At 39.0% G+C, this 19,025-nt stretch overlaps 1 protein-coding gene across 1 annotated transcript in view; it reads left to right on the top strand.

The window, feature by feature from the left end:
- Sb (serine proteinase stubble) overlaps positions 1 to 14,138 on the top strand; it is a 51,449-nt gene extending 37,311 nt beyond the window's left edge. The window contains exons 3-10 of the mRNA XM_017639058.1: positions 5,642 to 6,767; positions 6,858 to 7,129; positions 7,840 to 8,255; positions 10,763 to 11,546; positions 11,851 to 12,040; positions 12,968 to 13,265; positions 13,367 to 13,516; positions 13,591 to 14,138. Coding sequence (XP_017494547.1) covers positions 5,662 to 6,767; positions 6,858 to 7,129; positions 7,840 to 8,255; positions 10,763 to 11,546; positions 11,851 to 12,040; positions 12,968 to 13,265; positions 13,367 to 13,516; positions 13,591 to 13,725 — 3,351 coding nt within the window. The 5' untranslated portion in view covers positions 5,642 to 5,661 and the 3' untranslated portion in view covers positions 13,726 to 14,138. The remainder of the gene's footprint in view (positions 1 to 5,641; positions 6,768 to 6,857; positions 7,130 to 7,839; positions 8,256 to 10,762; positions 11,547 to 11,850; positions 12,041 to 12,967; positions 13,266 to 13,366; positions 13,517 to 13,590) is intronic.
- The last annotated feature ends 4,887 nt before the right edge of the window (positions 14,139 to 19,025 follow it).

Below are 19,025 nucleotides of genomic sequence, written 5' to 3'. Positions count from 1 at the left end.
TTTACTTTTCGGCCTTCTGTAGACTGCAAGCTTGGTCTTAGTATACAAAAGATGCGTCTAAATTGTCAGGTCTCGTTTTGGGGCTGGGGAGGCGTAAAAAATTTCGGTGTTGGACAGGAACTTTTTAATCTCAAGTCGAGAAAATTCGCGAGTTCTTTAGAATGGCGATTGCCATTACATTGTGATACTTACTGGCGGGAAGAGAGCACCGCAATTGGGTAGATAGGCGGAAAAAAAGCTATTTTAGGCGGCTCCAGAGCTAATCAAAAAGAGCAGAAAAAAAGGAAAGAAGGTAGAATACTTATTTAGTCGTTAGGTGGCACATTACGTATGTAGCTACTCCTCTTCTTGTACTTACGTCTTCAGGGCATTCAGCGTCTCCTCGTTGTAGCCGAGAGCGATTTTTCTTTTGCCGCAAATAAAAAGTTTTGTTTACAATTCCCTTTTTTTGTTTTGCTTTTTTCGTATGCCGCGAACTATTGTATGCACTAGCAAAAGTGAAAAGTTGCAATTAAACCAGTCAATGGTTTTGTCCAACTCGTCACTTTTTCCACATAAACAACACAAAAAAAAATAACTAAAAACAGAAACAATTTTGTAGCTGCCTAGTGTGTGTTTTATTTCTTTGTAGCTAATTTTTTGTCTGTATCTGCTATGCAACAGTCACTGCACTTGCAACATAAAAACAGCAGCGGCAACAACAACAACAACAACAAAGGCAACGCTGATATCTGTAGTGTTACAATGCGTTGTAGCTAATTGCCGGTTGGCAGGTTTCTTAGCTTGTCTGATGACTACAAAACCCTGCCAGCCGTGCCCGCCCAGCTGATTTGATCGCCCGCCCGTCTGATCTGCCTGTTTTGCCTGCCTGCCTGCCTGACGTTGTCTCGCAGGTTTGCGCTTGCACGCCGCGTCAGTCTTAGCTAAAAACAAAAACATGCCTGTGACAGACGGAAAGCTAAGCAAAGCTACACGCTTTCTTTTTTCTTTCTGCCATTCATTAATCAGTTTATTTTGTAATTTGTAAGTTTAATGTTGCTTTTAATGTTGCTTTTAATTTTTCATTTTATTGTTTTTTCATACATATTTATTTACATATACTTATTTATATACAAATATCTATGCATCTACGTTCATACATGTATTACCATCGCTAAGCTACAAAAAATCTCACTAGCCTTCGATTCAATTGACAACTTCGTCCATCGTCCACCATTCATCGTTCACTAACTCACTTAGACTGACAAACTAGTCGACTGCTGGACTGATTTGACTAACTGACCGCTTTTTGTCAGTCGATTTGCCAGTTGCCCGTTTGACTGGCTGCCGCAATAAGTCGTCGATTAATAGTTTATGTTAGGCGAGCATCTAGCCGGTCGATGGCGAACTTGATCGGCCAGTGTCTGCTGGTGTTTGAGCCGTCTAGCCTAACTGCCCGTAAGCGTTTCACTTGACTTGACATGTTTTGATTGCCATCATTTCTTATCGGCATATGCAATACATTAATTAAATAGTCGAGTCACTTTCTATTGGGGACCTTTGACCTGTGCATTGTTGGAATGGAAAGAGAGCGAAGGGTACCTGAACCTATTTTACTACTCTTTTCACCAAAAAGATATGATTTTTTTTGCCGCGATGTGCCCATCGAAAGCAGTTCATGCGTCAAGAACTTGAAGCTTGTGAAAGAATCCAAACTGAAATGGACAGGTTTCCCCTTTTCATACCATTGACAAAAAAAGAGATAACAAAAAAATAGTTATCACAGAACCCGACCCATCTAAGATGAATCATGGAGCTGATGTTCTTTTTTACATGAAATTTACCAAAAAGTCTAAAGATTATGAAGAGCCCAGAAAAATAAAGAAAAAAATAGAATCACAAAGACCCAGCAAATAAAACCAAATGTCGTATTCGTTTCCTTTAGTTCCAAGCGCTAAATAGGGCATCTAAAACGCCTGCGCGCCATCTGGTCTGTGCCTGGAAATCACTTTGAGCTCCTTCCAGCTTAACCGGAGGTGGCTCGCTTCTTCTCAACGTTTCGCGCGGTCTGCCGTAAGGCAATTAGAAGACTCCATTCTAAGGAATTCTTTGCAATACTGCCACCTTCTTTGCGGAAATTCAAAAAGTAATACACCAGAAATGCCAAAGAACTGGCGTAAGTCCCAAACAATACGAAAGGTTCCCGAAAAAAACCCGAAAACAGAGAAAACCCGAAAGATTTCGGAAAGCCACGAAAAAATCCGAAAGGTATACTTTGTAGAATCCCAAAAACTCACTATAAAATTTTAAAATATTTTCAATAGTTTCAAACGTCAAGAAGAAATTCATCATAATATCAACATCAGAAAATAAAAACGTAAGCTTCTGAAAACTAACTCCAATAGAAAAGTGGTTGATGACACTCCCTACTTTTGATGAAACCTGCCTGCATAGAAATCTGACCTAAAACAGATGGATAAAGGCGTCGGAGCTGTAGTCATCAGCTCGGCCTTAACAAAGCTTGCCAAAGAAGGCGCCCTGTCGGAAACTAAGGCAAATAGTGGAAAAGCCGATTTCCCTCGAAAGGCGCACAAAGTGTGGAGGAAAAGGATTCTGTGCAAGACGTACGACATAAAGTTCACGAAGTATCTCCTATCCCTCAGGATGGGAGGCGCTAAGTTACTGGTGGCTGTTCTAATGGGACGCTGTCTTCTGGCTTTGTATGCCTTTAAAATGGCTCTGACGAGTGATAAGATATGTAGGAGATGCAGGATACAAGAGGAGATAGTGTCTTTCCCTTAGCAGACTGTGGATTAGTCGCCAGGGACCAAGCTTTTTGCCAAATCTGGAATCCGCTGCCAAGATGGGGTACAACCAGCGTTGCCAGGTTGACGTTTTTAACGTCATTTGGACGTTTTTTGTATCCTGTTGACGTTCGGACGTTTTTTGTGTAAAAAATGACGTCTTTTAACTTCCCAGTAATTTTTCTCTGTTACTAAATCTTGTAAGTAGAACTAATTTTGAATTATTTTCTCAACAAATCTTTACAAGCTTTTCTTCGCAGCACTTTTCTACAAAAAAAATTTATACTTTGGACAGAGATGACTTAATTATGATGCAAACCAAGCGCACGCGCATTTTTTTTTGGATTCTTGGACTAAGGATCCCGCGTTCAAAGGCTGGTTTTGTAAACACATTAAAAGCCAAATCAGGAAGAGTCGATCTATTGCAACACGCATGCTCGCAAAAGCACTAAAAAATCTGTAGCAGCATAAAAAGTCAGAAAAAAGTAGGCGACTTTTTTAAGACTGCCGTGAAAATGTAATGAACGCAAAAACGGCTGAAATATAGCTATGTTCCTTCTTAGCAGACCGTAATTTAGCATTTTCGACAACCGATTACCTAACCAAATGCTACAAGAAAAAAAATTATTAAAAATCAACGCGATTCTTTAGCAACTTAAAACTTGCACATTGTTATCTTGGAATTTAATAGCATTGATTGATAGCATACTCAAAAAAATGCCTAAAAATCTGAATAAAAAGGTGAAAATCTAGCTAAAATTTTGCAGATTTTTTATAATTTTTGCACAAGGTTTGAAATGTGAATTTATATTTTGTTTGTTATATAAAAAGCTAGGCTTTTATGGAAAAATAATAAACATTAAATAAACAAAAGAAAAACAGCCACAATCGATCAAAATGTTGATGACTTAATCAGCTGATCACAAGTGTATGTATAAAATGATTTTTATATAACGATCTCAAATCAGTTTACAACGAATTTTAAATGTGCTCTGTAGAGATGATATTTTAATATACCTTACGTATATACTTATGTACCTTTATATACAATAAAAGTTTAATAAGAGAAATTCACTCTGCATACATTTGAAAAAGACGTTTTTGGGTAGGAAATGACGTTTTTTCAGACCAAAAGGGACGTTTTTCATGCCGAAGACCTGGCAACCCTGGGTACAACAAAGTGTTCCAGTCTGCCACGAAGACTGCAATGTTCTTCAATATTTCTCCTGGTACCATGTGTTTAGCTGTCTAATGTAGTAGTAGTTTTATCTGGTAACGCTATGGACCTAGTGATCTCTGCGAAGCCAAGCAGTGGCTAGCCAGCCTGCCTAACCTACCTAACCTTAAGAATTTGTTTTAGTTTAATCGACCCTTCAAAGCATACTCTGAGGGAATTTTTGGGCGTCAAGGTTGCTTTCGCTAATAATGCCTGAAGATCTATTTTAAGGGCATTTGCTGAAAGAGGCATAGGCTGTACTACTGTTGGTTAATTAGCGAATCGTCGGTCGCGGTAAAACTTTCGTAAACATTAAAGTAGGCGTGCTGAACGCCCTCTAATTCAGACTACCGGAAAGCGCTGAGATGCCTTTGTGACATGGTAAAGTACTTTACACATCTTTATTTCGTATCAAACTGGTGGCCAATGAGGACACCAATATAAACCCGCAAAAATATGTTCATGTAGCGTTACCGCAGTATGACACAGCTCTTAGTTGCCTTGTAACGGCAGTGCTTGATTGTACTGAGGGACTCAAAAAAACTCGGAATTAGCCTTGATAAGAAACTCGATAAGAACGTCCTAGTAGATAAAACTCTCAGTAAAGCCATTCGGGCCATGTCGACTTGTAGAAGAATTTGCAGTTGGACATGGTGTCTGAGCACAAAGTTATTAGAGTCCTTTTTGCTGCTTTCGAGCGAAAAATTATGTTGAAGGTGCCACAACGTTAAACCAATTTTTACGGAAAATCATTTCAAAATACATTTTAATAGAGTGGCTCTATCGCAAGATCGTCATTCCAATTGTGGCTTATGTGAACAAATAACGAATAGTTAGTGTTGAGCAGTATGGCACAGCTTTGAACCCAAAGTGGCTATCCTACAACGAGTTAGCGACAATTTTGGGATCACTATCGAAGTTAGGAATTAATGTGAGACACTCGAACTAACGACCTTAAGGTAAAATTTTTGCTGCGGCTAACTTAGTCTTGGAGCTCCAGAGTTTAATAATCTTGAAAACGTGATAACACTTAGGCTTCAAGCGCAGCTAAAATTCTCAAAAAGCGTTGACATATTAAATGATGTATACTTCGAATATGCTTAACTAAACCTCTATTTGGCTCGGATAAACTGCGCTGTTAATCCTGATCAACATTGTCGTCTGTCTATGCTTTTAAAAAGAGTTGCGTCTGTGAATATCTGAGGTACCGCGTTAAAAGATGTGTTGTAGACCGAGTCAGTAGCCTCAATCGGCGCCAAAATAAACCTTGAAATTAGTTTGAAAGGTGCATTTACCGGTAGTCTTTAGTTAGCTAAGCTGATATTCGAGCCATCTGCAAAGTTATGATTAATTTTAGGCTTGTGAAAGGCCACTGTGCGGGGCCTAAAGCAAATGTAGGATTAGGGATCTTATTTTGCCCAGTTTTTCGTCTCCAAGGCTTTTATTTTCAGTATGAATGGATTGAAAATGGGTCATAATCTTTCGTTGTAATTAGGGCGGATATAAACATTTTAAATAGAGTTATTTACTAGTTAGTCATGTGTTGACCAACAACCAACATTCCATTACCAACCTACCTCATTTTAATAAAACCTAAGAAAAACTATAATACTAACTCATAGCCTCTTTTCCCTCCTTACAGAACTCAAAAATTTTTGCAACATGTGGAATAGTAATAATTGTCATAGTCGAAGATGGCTAGTCACGGACACAAGACAATCGGAATGGGAAATGGGTAGCAGCGAAGGCAGGCAGGCGCAGTCCACAAGGCCGCATAAACAGTCAACAGCGACATCGACGTCGGCGTTGCCGCAACAGCAACAACATATCAAACGCAAAAGCCGGCGATTATGCGACGCTAACGCGGATCGAGCAAAGAGGGGGCTGCAGGAGCCACAGCTGTTACTGCGCTTCCCAACGCCCGCATGCGCGTCAAACACAAAAGCATTGAAGAGTAGGTGGCGGCTGCGATGGCACCGACCGCGGACACAATCGACAACGATTGCAACACAATACGCGCCGCTGTGTTCTATAGCGATGTCACCTGCACCGACACCGCTGCTAAAGCGGACACGAGTCAACGCTTGCCTTAACCAAATACTAGAAGTATTACTAGCCTTACTATTAGCCAATTGCCTTATGCAACTGTTGGGACAACTGCCCGCAGCTACAGCCGCTTTCGGTGCGGCGCCGCTGGCAGGCGACACACTTGCAGATGCGTATAACTTTTACACGAGTAGCAGGAGTAGTCAAAGCAGCGATGGTGGCGTTGCTTTCGATAACGACGACGACGACGACCACGACGACTACGGCAATGCCGACGGTTGGCGTAGCCCTGTCTATAGCAATTATCGCCAAGCGCACAGTATAGGTGGTAGTGCGGCATATGCTTTCAATGCGTTGCAACTACCAACTGCTGCCACGCTAGCGGCGGCAGCCGCCTACAACTTGCCAAGTGCGGGCGAGGCGCTGTCGGTGGTGAATCAGCTGCAACGTAGTCAAAATTTCAAAATCAGTCAGAAGCCCTGCTCCATCGGCCGCATCGAGGGCACCTGCATGTTCGTGTGGGAGTGCATCAAGTCCGAGGGTCGTCACGTGGGCATGTGTGTGGACACGTTCATGTTCGGCTCGTGTTGCGCGCACAATTATACGGAGAATATTGTAATGCCGCAGACTTTCTCGTATACGCGGCCCACCAAACCACTGGGTATTGGTGGTTTGAATCATCGGCCGCGACCGCCGCATCAGCCGCACAAGCCGAGTATAAGGTGAGTTGTTAGTAGCGGAAAGGAGGTGGTGAAATTTTTCAGTTAAATTTAATTGATTTGTGAATATTTGTTTTCGAAATCATTCCACAGTGGCATGACTACAATCGAACGACCGCATGGCGCTGGTACGCTGGTCATACGCCCCTCTGGGCCGCATCATCAGGGTGCGCTGCATAGGCCTCAATATACGAAGCCCTCATCATTGGGTACTACAACGTCGTTTTCAGCGTCGCCTGCGACAATGAGTACGACGAAGAAAAAATCGACCACCACTACTACAACGGAGAGCAGTAATGCGCTTTGGACTTCGAACGCGGTACTGGTGGATTTGCAGTCGGCTGCGGCAACGGCGACAGCGTCGAGTGAGTATTTTTTGAAACTTTATGTTTTTGAAAGTTTTTCAATTATAAAAAAATTGTATTCCTTCTTGTTGCGAGATATTTTGTGGCCATCTGGTTTATTAGCGATATTGTTATCGAATTTTTTGTATTGATTGAATTAAAATTTACTATCGGTTTAAATATTTCATCATCATTGATTTTTAGTCGATATTTATCGATAACCATCAGTTTTTTTATCAAAATATAGATCGATTTCGTTGTGGTATGCAATCGTATGGTCTTATTTATCGATTTTTTTCCAATATATTTATTGTAATTAGTTTATTTTATCGATATGTTAAATGATATTATGTTAATCATCATCCTCATTATCTAAATATGGATCTACTAAATTATTTAGGAAGGAAATCATCGCCATATTTATCGACAATGTTATCGTTAATTTATCGTTATATATTTGTATAACTATCGATAAACTTGTCGCTATTGCGATTTATATCCAAATTTGTGACAGTTGTAGATATCTTTACCAATATCTTTTGCATTGTAACTTTAGGCATCGATATTGTTGTTATGTCACTTCATATCGTCAATTTAGGAAGTGTTTACGGTTAAAATTTCGCTATTAAAATGAGCGCCCTTCCCTAATACTACTTTCCATACTATGCTTAGCTTCTCTTAACATATAAATACATATATGAAACCTCATTGAAATTCATGATTTTATGCAGATCTCTGGAATGCATCACCTCAACTGACAGCTGTAACGCAGCACCACTGGCACATGACGACTGAGCCGAATTTTATTACCAAACCACGGCCGCCTAGCTGGGAGAAACCGACCGGACTGCGTCCCTCGAAGCCATCAAAGCCAACAAAGAAGCCCATCTTGCCGCAATTGCCCAGCTTCCAACTGACGCATCAGCAGCAGCAACAAACTTCACCGGGTATTGTATTCACGACGACGCGAAGACCAGTGCGTCCGACGACGTCAGTGCAGCCAGCGACAAAGAAGCCGTCTTCCTTGCCTGCATTGCCAGCGAATACCGCGTCGACAACACCAATCTCGGCGTTGTCGTTGACGCGTCCAAAGCCACCGTTCGCCTCGGCAACGTCTGGCTCCAACTGGCAACAACAACAACAACAACAACAACAACAACAACAGCAGCAGCAATACCAGCATCACCAACAACAGGTATGTATCGCAACGCCACATACTACACAATGTCCAACAAATTGCGAACGGAACGTATAAGCTAAGCCGTGGACCACATGCCGAGGTCATTTACTTAAACACTCACTCACTCGCACAACGAACTGACTGACATACTGACGAATTGCTGACTGCTTAGTTTCTTTGTCCAATATGTGCTCGTAGATATGTAAATAGTCGTACCTATGGATGGGTTTGCGAATACATACATAGGTACCATGTGGCATGGGCTGATTATCGCCCAACAACAACAATATGGCGACGTTATGCTCATATAAAAATGTTTATGTAGCCTTGAGCGACATTTTATTGTTTGAAAATACCTGATGAAAGATTGCCCATCATTTGGGTGTGGTACAGCGCTGTGCAACTAAGGTTTATGCGTCCTGACTCGTTGGATGCATAGTTTGTTGCGACTGATACACTAAACTGTATCAGTAATGCAAAGTGTGGCGTCTATTTTTTGTATATGTGGGTGTGTATGTGTGTCTGGCATGCGGCACATGACCACTACATCGTCTCAGCTGTTAGCGTACATTGTCTGCGACATTGTATTAGCACTAATCGCCAGTGACAGCGAAGGTAATGTTGGGATTAAACCTAGGCACCATCATGGAAGAATAGATGGGCAAACACTGGCATTTTCAATGAGTGTTGAATAGTTATATTGGGCGGACTACTACCCAAGGACCCAAACGGGTCGCAGTCGCTTCCGCGGATGCGCAAACGTGACTGCCAGAGTAGAAATTGAATATAAATCCACGAAAAACTGTAACTAATAGATAATAAAATGAGCCAGGCAACAAATCGTGCTAGGTCTACAACTTATTAAGTAAAATAAGACACGCCACAGGGTGGCATTCTCTACTCACTGCTTTAGGTATTGGTGTTGAATAGAACTCAACAGCGCGGCCATCAAAGTTGTTGCGTATGCATATGATGATGTACTAGCAGTTAAGCTCAATGTCTCAGTCAATCATCGGCTCGCTTGCCTTTGTTCTCTGATTGAGCATCTTCGCGGGAACTGAGGGAGCTGATGAATTGGCGGAGAAAAGAGCCTAGGAATAATCTGAAGCGGTGGCATTGGGTTGATCTCTTGGAGTAATGGAAATAAAACCGCATTTCCTTGAACTGGGTAAAAACACGTTTTCACGTATACAGACTTGGAAGATATCAAGAGATATCTGGCCAAACTATAACAGAACGAAGACCTACATAGTATCTGCTTATTAGATCAAGGGATAATAGCAATTATCACGGCGGCTGGAAAATTGACTTAAAGCCTTAATTATTGAAAATTACGCCTTGGTTAGCCTATTGAAACTTGCAAGCCACTCGTTGAAGTATTTGTCTAGGCTCTAGTAAATGAAAGCAGAATACAAAGCAAGACCTGTCGCAGCGCGGCCTTAGTGGAATCGAAAAAACATCCACAGTTTGTATGCTCTAAGAAGCGAAGATATATCCAACACTGTCGGAGCTTTGACGGCCTATTGGCTTTTAAGTTCGGAGGTGCTACAGGTTCTCAGTACCATTTATCACATGTGGCAGAAGATGCAGTGCCAATGTAAGGAAAGAGATGGTTTTTCATCATCACTGTAGCTGTCCTGAATTGTCAAGCACTGTTGGGGTAGCCGTTCCCTGACGACTTATGTAGAGTGCCTGGCGAGGCTCACCTGAGACTCTAAATAGTTTCTTGACAATTTTAGTACCACCCTGGTCTCGAAAACCTACCGAGTACACATTTTCGAACTGCTCAAGAGGATCCCGGAGGTAATTAAAGCTACACTTTCCTCCTTTCCCCTTTAAAAAATTCTGGAGAGTACCCTTCCAAGTCAACTAATTTCTAGGCAGTTTGCTGCAGTATCACATGGCCTGGTAACCGTCTGGGTCCAACTAGGTAATAGCCACACACAACAAAAAGAGAGTCCATACAGTGGCTCGAAGCCTAAATTTGAGTTTTAAGTAGAGCTTCCATACCCTGAACTTGGAACTGTCTCTGGCTTCATCCATTATCTAGTCAACTGGCTATGAATGAGGTTTTTTAAACCAAAAAGTAATCAAAAATGTATCAAGCAGTTTATAATGCACGCCCTAAGCTTACTAGACATAAGATCCATAAATCTCGACCTTTGCGTAATTCCCTGAGGGTGACCACTGTGCACGCGGCTTAAGTGCACTTATGCTAAACTTACATCAACCTTGCGCTTGCAATCACTCACTGGTAAGCCACACGACGCACAGCTACATGAAATGCAGTCGACTGCCACACATACTCACATGTATTAAGGCGCGCTTGCGCATGCGCATGTGTTTGCGCTTCAGCTGTGCATCGAAATGAAAAATTGATTTCGGACATATGAAAAATCTCCACTGACATGAGCACCGGCTGGACATAAATAACTTTGTGAATAATTTCAATCTCATAATTTAAATTTTTGCAGCACCACAACCAACAACAACAATACCAGCATCAACAGCAATACCAACAGCCGCAATATAAGCCGCCGCCCGCTTATGCGAAGCCACCAACGAAAGTGCCTGCCACATCATTGGCGAGCACCGCCGGCACTAGCAGCGCCACATCAACTACAGCGAAAACAACAACAACAACACGTGGGCCTCTTAGTACCACAGTGAAAACAACAACGCGTCCTTACACGCGCCCAAACACGCCCAGCTGGGTCATTAGCGAAAGTGGTGTGCCCAGCAGCAGCAGCAGCAGCAGCGGCGGTAGTAGCGGTGATGGCGGCGGCGGCGGCACAATTTATCCACTGCAATCGACTACAAAGCAGCCAACAACAACAACAAGCATAATGACTACAACAACACAAAAGCATAGACCAACATCACCCACCTCAACATCAGCGCCGCCATCAAGTTCATCCGCAGCTATATTGCCTATCAGGCCAACATATAGCCCCACATGGTCCACAACGACGACGTCGGCGCCTACGCGACCAACATCTTCCACAACTACAAGCACCTCAACGTCATCGTCATCATCGTCTTCCTCCTCATCTTCTTCGCCAGCCACCTCTGTCACTACAACGCACTATGTGCCTCCTACCTATGGCCATTATCCACATCCGCAGCCGTCCGATCAGCAGGAGCAGCAGCAGCACACATTGTCGCCCCACAATCTGACGACGATCGAATCGAATGAGATCTCCGATAGTTTGACAGACAACAGCACCGCTATTAAAATCATCACAGCAGCACGTAGCGGTAAGTTTTATAGGCTTCAGTAAGAGTTGCCTTGCCATTTATCACGCGCGTTGCGACATTTGCATCGGCGGTCGAGTGAGTGATGTTGGCTGGGCACTGTTCGTCGGCCAGACTATTTAAGCCATCATTTAACTACAGTCAATCATTCTCAAGTTGCTCGGCATAAACATAAACATTTTTTATTGACCATTTTCATAGCTAATCCTTTTCACATTCTCGATTTATTCTTCTCGTTTTTTTTTTTTGCTTTGCTTTTATATGCTTTTGCTGGCTGCCTTTTGGATAACTATTTGTATGTATGCAGAATGTGGCATTCCGGTTTTAGCACGTCCGGAGACCCGCATTGTGGGAGGCAAGAGTGCGGCCTTCGGTCGTTGGCCGTGGCAAGTGTCGGTGCGACGCACTACGTTCTTCGGTTTCTCTAGTACACATCGCTGTGGGGGCGCGCTGATCAACGAGAACTGGATCGCTACTGCGGGGCACTGTGTCGATGAGTAAGTAATTAAATAACTGTTAACTGTCATTATGTTATATGCATGGGATGAGATAACAAGCATTTTATTTCTGCTTGCCGCAATACGACTTTGAGCTCTGGGCTTTATTGATGCATTTTAAGACCTAAGACTACGGGAGCACTATAAGTAGTAAAATTGCATTGATTTTCTGGGAATTTCAAAAGGCGGCAACATTTTGAGCATAATTTATGGTTTGGTGGCTTTGTCGATTTTGAAATCGCTTTCGATAGCACTAAAGGAGTGGTATCTTACGTAGGGAGCCTTCTGACTGCGATTGAATCGCGGAAGTGGCCTATGAAACTTTTAAAGCTAGACAAGTCACATTTCTTGGCACTGATGGGAGGCTTAACTGACCATTTGCCGATTAGAATACTTGCGATAAGACTCAACATCACCTCAAGCATCCGCCCTTTGGCTGCAGCTTACGCAATCTTAGGACTTAAGCAGTTTGATTCCTTCATCTTTCTCACTGCGGTTGCTGAGTTGCTGGAGCAGACAACCTCCGCAGAGCCAAAAGGAAAATGAGCAGGAACGAAATATTCTTTGTTAGCCAAGGACTAGAATTTAATTGAGATCAGATGAGAATGCCATAAACGAAGATTAATCGAGGGCCGCCATGCCCGACTATTCCAACAGAGGGAGGCTAACGAAATCCCATATCAATCTTTTAATTCTCATAGATCATGATGATATGGACCTAAGGCGCGGCGCGACTTTACGAAACCACAATTCCAGACAAATTTTATAAATTTTTAGGAGAGCTATTTTTGGGTGGCATTTGGGTGGTGTGTAAAAAATGAAGTCATTGAAGCCTTCGCCAGTTCCTCCATTAAACTTAATTGGCATTAACAACACGAATTTTCCAAGTAATTTTTTACATTTTTCCTTTCTGTTTTTTCTTTCCAGTCTCCTCATATCCCAAATGCGCATACGCGTCGGCGAATATGACTTCTCCCATGTGCAAGAGCAGCTGCCCTATATCGAACGAGGTGTGGCCAAGAAAGTCGTACATCCCAAATATAATTTCTTCACTTATGAATATGATTTGGCGCTGGTGAAATTGGAACAGTCAGTTGAGTTTGCGCCACATGTCAGCCCAATATGTCTGCCACAAACGGATAGTTTGTTGATTGGCATGAATGCCACTGTGACCGGTTGGGGGCGCCTAAGTGAGGGCGGCACGCTGGCATCCGTGCTACAAGAGGTAAACGATTTGAATGCTCATAAATATCATTGCGAAAATATATGTATATTTCATAATTTATTTGATTTATTTTATGTGCTCGTAAATACCGCTGTGTGCAGGTATCGGTACCGATTGTTAGTAACGGCATTTGCGAGTCAATGTTTGCGCGCGCCGGCCGGCAAGAGTCGATACCGGATATCTTCGTGTGTGCGGGCTATGAGAATGGCGGACATGACTCGTGTCAAGGTGATTCGGGTGGACCACTGCAGGTGGGTTTGAGTGTGTGAAGTATTTATATTTTAATTTTTTTTTTTAACTTTTCTTATTTACCGCCGCAAAACAGGTAAAAGCTGCCAATGGCCGCTTCTTTCTGGCCGGCATCATCTCCTGGGGCATTGGCTGTGCGGAGGCGAATTTGCCAGGTGTTTGCACGCGCATCTCACGCTTTGTGCCCTGGATCATGGAGAATGTGTCGTGATGGACATGGCGCATGAGAAGGATGTTGCCAACAAGCAAGCGTTTGCGTCAAATTGACTGTAAATATTTAGGAATTTTAATTTTGCTTGCAATTTGAGCTTGTAAGCGAAGCACAGTGGCCTAGTTTGAGTGTGTTTCAAGCTTTCCGCGGTTTTCTACCAGAAATTTGTTTATTTTTGTCTACCTTTTAATTTATTTGTATTAGTTAAAAAAGCGACAATATTAATTAAATATTTTGTTAAATACTAATTTATATAAATTATGTGATTTATATTTATGAAAGTAGTTAGCCACAATTAAAAAAATTAAATAGTTCTAAGTAAATGTAGGTAAGAGCAAATGAATTTAATAACAGTTAATCAAAAAAAAAAAAAAAAACAAGATCACGTTATACGGTGAAAAGTCTAAGATCTAATAGCGCAAATTTATTTTTAACTGAATTTTTAATAATATTAATTAATGTATATTTCTAAATCACAATTTTAACACTTTTCTTGTGTGATTTTATTGTTCTTTTTTTAATTTTCATTTTTGACTTCATGAAAATGTTTTTTTTTTTGAATTTTGAACCTAATATCTGGAATTCGCTTTTCATATTTTTTTTTACTTGGCTTATTTGTAGCTATTTAATTTATTTAATTTTGTATATAATAGAAGTCATTTCATCAACACTGTTGTTATAAAGCGATGGCACACATTTTTGCAGCTGATATGTTATATGTAGTTAATAAGTACATGGTATGTATGTAATAGTGGAAAAAATCTGTTTAAAATTAGCAATGAATTCTATAAATTTTTCTTTAAATAAATGAAAGTGTGCAGGCAATAATTTAGTAACTAAATAAAATTAATTAATTAATGACTAATCTTGCCCAAAGAAGCAAATAAAAATTAATAGAAAAATTGCGAGTTGTTTCAAATAATTAAAAACACACAAAAAAAAAACAAAAATAATTTGAATGTAATGCGGTCGAGTTTTATATACGTATTTCCAAGGTAAGGGGAATTGTAATAATCAATCTTCTTTCCACCCCACCCCCACGGCTTGCTTAAAAAGATGGGGACAGAAATTTTAATTTTAGAGGGGCGAATGGTAGAGTAGGAAGATAATATCTAAAACTCTGTAAGCAGTAGGTAAGTAAGGAGTTCTCTTCTTCTCCATCAGGGTTTCGAAGCGGAGCGGAGCAAAGGAGCAAGGAGCTAAGGAACAAAGGATTTTAGATGGAGCAAAGAGCTAAAAAATTTCATTTGCTCCTTAAAGAAAAATTTTAAATAGTTTGTTGTTATTTTCTGGCCCAGTAACGATTTATTTTGAAATGTATTTGTTGTTGTTTTTCCAGAAAAATTGTCAACAATAACGTCCTTAAGCTCAATAAAAATTAAACAAAAAAATCAGCAATAAATTTACTTAAATTATAATTTTTTGTCGCTGAAAATAACCGTGTTAAATAAATTTCCCAATTTAATGAACTTGGCATTTTATTTAATTTTCTTTTGGATGCAGAAGTGTTCCTAAAGCATCTAGATGTATCAAAAATAAAATTTTCAAAAAAATTTCACCAAAACTTTTTTGGCGGTTAGGGATCGATATGTAAATAAATAAATAAATAAAAGTTTTTATTGCGAGCTAAAGTGGAGCGAAATAAAATACCGAAGTGGAACTAGAGCGGAGCGAAGAAAAAATAACCTTCGCTCCGAAGCCCTGTTCTCTATTTACTCCTCGTCTTTTAAAGTTCAATGAAAAATTGCAGTCAATTTTGCAATTTATATGAATGAGGAGCACCGAAAAATTTAAAAAAGTGTTACAACTTTCAAATAGCTGATCTCAATGCCGCTAGCATATCCAGCATCATTATAAAAAAAAAAATTAAATTGCAAAAGCAAAAACAATGAAAATGCCGTGAGTTACAAAATAGGTCACACTCAATGTACATAAGTACTAACTGCTACTCATGAATAGATGAAATGGAGATAATTGATAGAGTGAGATATATAAAAAATAAAGTAGTTTACACAGAAGAGGCATCTTATTTTTATTTCGTTGAACAAGTGTGCGCTATTTATAAAACTACAAAAAGGCAGAGTCAATTGAACTAATGTTGAAAAAATAAAAAAAATTACGAAATACCAAATTTACGGTATAGTGAGTGCTCTATCAGCAGTGACAGCAGTTTGCCAGCGGGACATTAACAGTGGCCAACGACGACGAATGATTGGCATTTTCAATTATTAATGATGTGCGGGTTGAGTATACGATTTGAATGGTAGATTTCTAACTGAAAAAGGCAAACAGAAAATCTTGTACAACTAGTTGAAAAAATTCAATAAAAAGTGAGCTGGAGAATCACTATTCATATTTTACTACGAGTATCGCTAGCTAACAATTCTTTTTGCATGAACTTTTTATTTTATTCAGGTAGTTCGTTTTTTTTACCAATGCTTCGCACTGCAGAAAGAAAAAGAGCAAAAAATTTCATAAAAGTAAGTATCGTTTTTCGTAAGCTTTTATTCGGCTATTCCATTCGAATGTAAATTTCACTTTTTTGAACCCATGGAATATAACCCAGCCAGCAAGAAAACGTACATTTTACGAACATTATGTTTTACGAGGGATTCTCGTATCGCCAAAAAGTTAGAGAAAAGCTCGTAAACGATAAAACAAAAAAATATAATAGAAAGAGGCTTGTAATAATTTGTCAGCACAAGAAAAAATTTTAGTTTTGTTGACAATTTTTCTTCAATCACAATATTTTATAAGTAAGTAGTTTGTTAAATATTTAATTTAAGAAAATTATTAAGTATGTGATTTATTGGCAGACTGGTGCAAACGCAAAGGCCGATCTACCACTTTCTTAAAAAACCCCCTTAACGAAAAAGTGAATCAGATGGATGCAAAAATTGGAGCTGTTTTAGAGCGGTTATTTTCAGAGGTGATTGCTTTAATGAAAGAAAATGGTACCCTTCGAAACATTAAGAGACCAACCATTGCAGAGGGCGTCCTGCCAAGAAGCCCATTTAAGGAAAAGCATGCATTTATGGAATTTGAAAAAGACCTTGGGAGTTCAAGTGAAAAACAACAATTATTGGTAACTAAAAACATAAATTAACCATAATAAAATAATTTTTATTGCATTCTTTAAACACTTTATAGGTTTCTGAACTCGAAGCTATAAATATTTTAAATGTAGATAAATGTTTAAGAACGTACTGGCGGAAAATTATTACAGATGAGGTAGCAGAACTTTTCTCGTGGAAGGGAACTGGTACCAAATGCAACGCTATTGGTTTGGCAACGACTGCGGCAATAAGAAGTACTGATTATAATATTATTTATTACCACTTTTTATTTAATTCAATTTTCCGATTTCCAATGGAGTTTAATCTTTAACTTTATTTTTTTAGGTGCTTTTCGTCAAAAATTTAACTCCGACGAAGAAGTTTTTATTTCCGTTTCAAAGAAGCACTTCCAATATGCACACGACCGGCAAAAAAAATTGGCAGCCTATCGGCAAAAAAGAAAAAATAAATTCAGCTACTTTATAATATACATTAAACCCCTCTTATTTAATTGTTAATTTGGAAATAGATAGTTTGTTAATATTAATTTATCTGAAAATATCTTCACATATACAGTGCCGGAAAAAAATATTGGCACAGAGAATTTTTCGCCATGAATGCAAAGTTTTTTATTCTGATTTCTTCTCTAATTGTTTTTTATAAAAATATAGTTAGTAAGAAGTTCTACTTTCAAATCAGATTTTTAGAGAAATTCTAAGTATGCAGTTTTATAGCCCATTTTATTTTAGTATAATAAAGTGCACACTTGAATAGCTAGAAAACCCCTTTGTTTTTTGACAATTTTTTATACGCAGTTTCTTCCATACAAAAAAAAATGTCGCACATAATTTGCATGGAAGAAACTGCGTGAAAAAATTCCCAAAAATCAACTCGGTTTTCTGGCAACCTCAAGCTTGCACTATGTTATACTAAAATATAATGGGATATAAAACTGCATACTTATGGCCTTATTCATAAAAAATAAAGTAGCTTTATAAAAGGTTTATGAATTGAAAAATGTATGAAAACGTCAATTTATAAAGCTCTTTAAACCTACTTTATTTTTTATGAATAAGGGCATTAGAATTTTTCTCAAAAATCTGATTTGAAAGTACTAACTATATTTAAAAAAAATAATGTGCGAAAAGAAATTCAAGTAAAAAACTTTGCATACATTGCGAAAAATTCTCTATGCCAATACTTAGATCCGGCACTATAAATATTTATTAATTATAATTCCATTCAATAAAAGAACTACAATAATTTGACTTAATTAATTGCCTTTATTTTTAGCATTCAAAAACAGTAGATAAAGCAGTGTAAAAAAACGCTTTTTTAACGTAAATTAATCGTTTACGAGACTCGTTTACAATTAAAAAACGGACGTAAAAATATTCGCATACGAATGCTTTTTCGATCCGTTTACGACTGTTCGTAGGCGATGCACAATTTAAAGCGAAAAAGTGCTCGCAAAAGAGTCGTAAACGGCTATCATAAACGATTTTTAATCCGGTTTTTCTTCGAGAAAATATCCAATTACGAGCTTGTTTACGATGATTTTGCTGGCTAGGAATGCACAAAAACAACACAGAGAAAAAATTTTTATGTATGCATGTATGTTGTGACATACTTATCTTCATTTTGGATGCTTTGGATACATAAATCATTTTGAGCTTTGTCTAAGCGCCCCTTCTTCTCTTGCTGTTTAATCGTTTGTGAATTTGATTGTTACATTCATGTAAACAAAAATATTAATAAAATTGTTTTTGGCGAGCTAACACGCAAAACTTATGGAAATACATTTTATGATAAGATGCAGTAATTGACACTAATTTTTATTGAACACGCCCATACAAATTAGGCGCTTTATATTATGAAAACAATGGTCATACCGATTAATTTTACAATGAAAAGTAAAAAAAAAAAACATATATATAAAATGTTTGATTTTTGGGCATCCATAAAGGCAGTGTCACACGATTGGCCATTGCCTAAAATTGGATGAAAATCGTTTCCGAATCGTGCAAATGCACAAATATTTTCCGTTTTTCCTAATCACGAAAAACAAATTGTTCAAATTTTTCAATAGAAGTTCGCTATATTGTACCAATCGTGTGACTATAAGAAAAATATAAAAAATTTACAAATCTGTATGAATGTACCAATCGTGTGAGACTGCCTTAAGAAGTAAAGAGAAGATTTAAATGAGTCATTCAACCAATCCAAATCTGAGCTTTTTGAAAA

The sequence above is a fragment of the Rhagoletis zephyria genome, unplaced genomic scaffold (assembly GCF_001687245.7).
Source record: "Rhagoletis zephyria isolate East Lansing unplaced genomic scaffold, Rhagoletis_zephyria_1.1 Rzeph_scaffold_00149, whole genome shotgun sequence".
Taxonomy (NCBI): Eukaryota; Metazoa; Arthropoda; class Insecta; order Diptera; family Tephritidae; genus Rhagoletis; species Rhagoletis zephyria.
The sequence above is the reverse complement of the archived record's forward strand: the minus strand, read 5'-3'. Positions and strand labels throughout refer to the sequence as shown.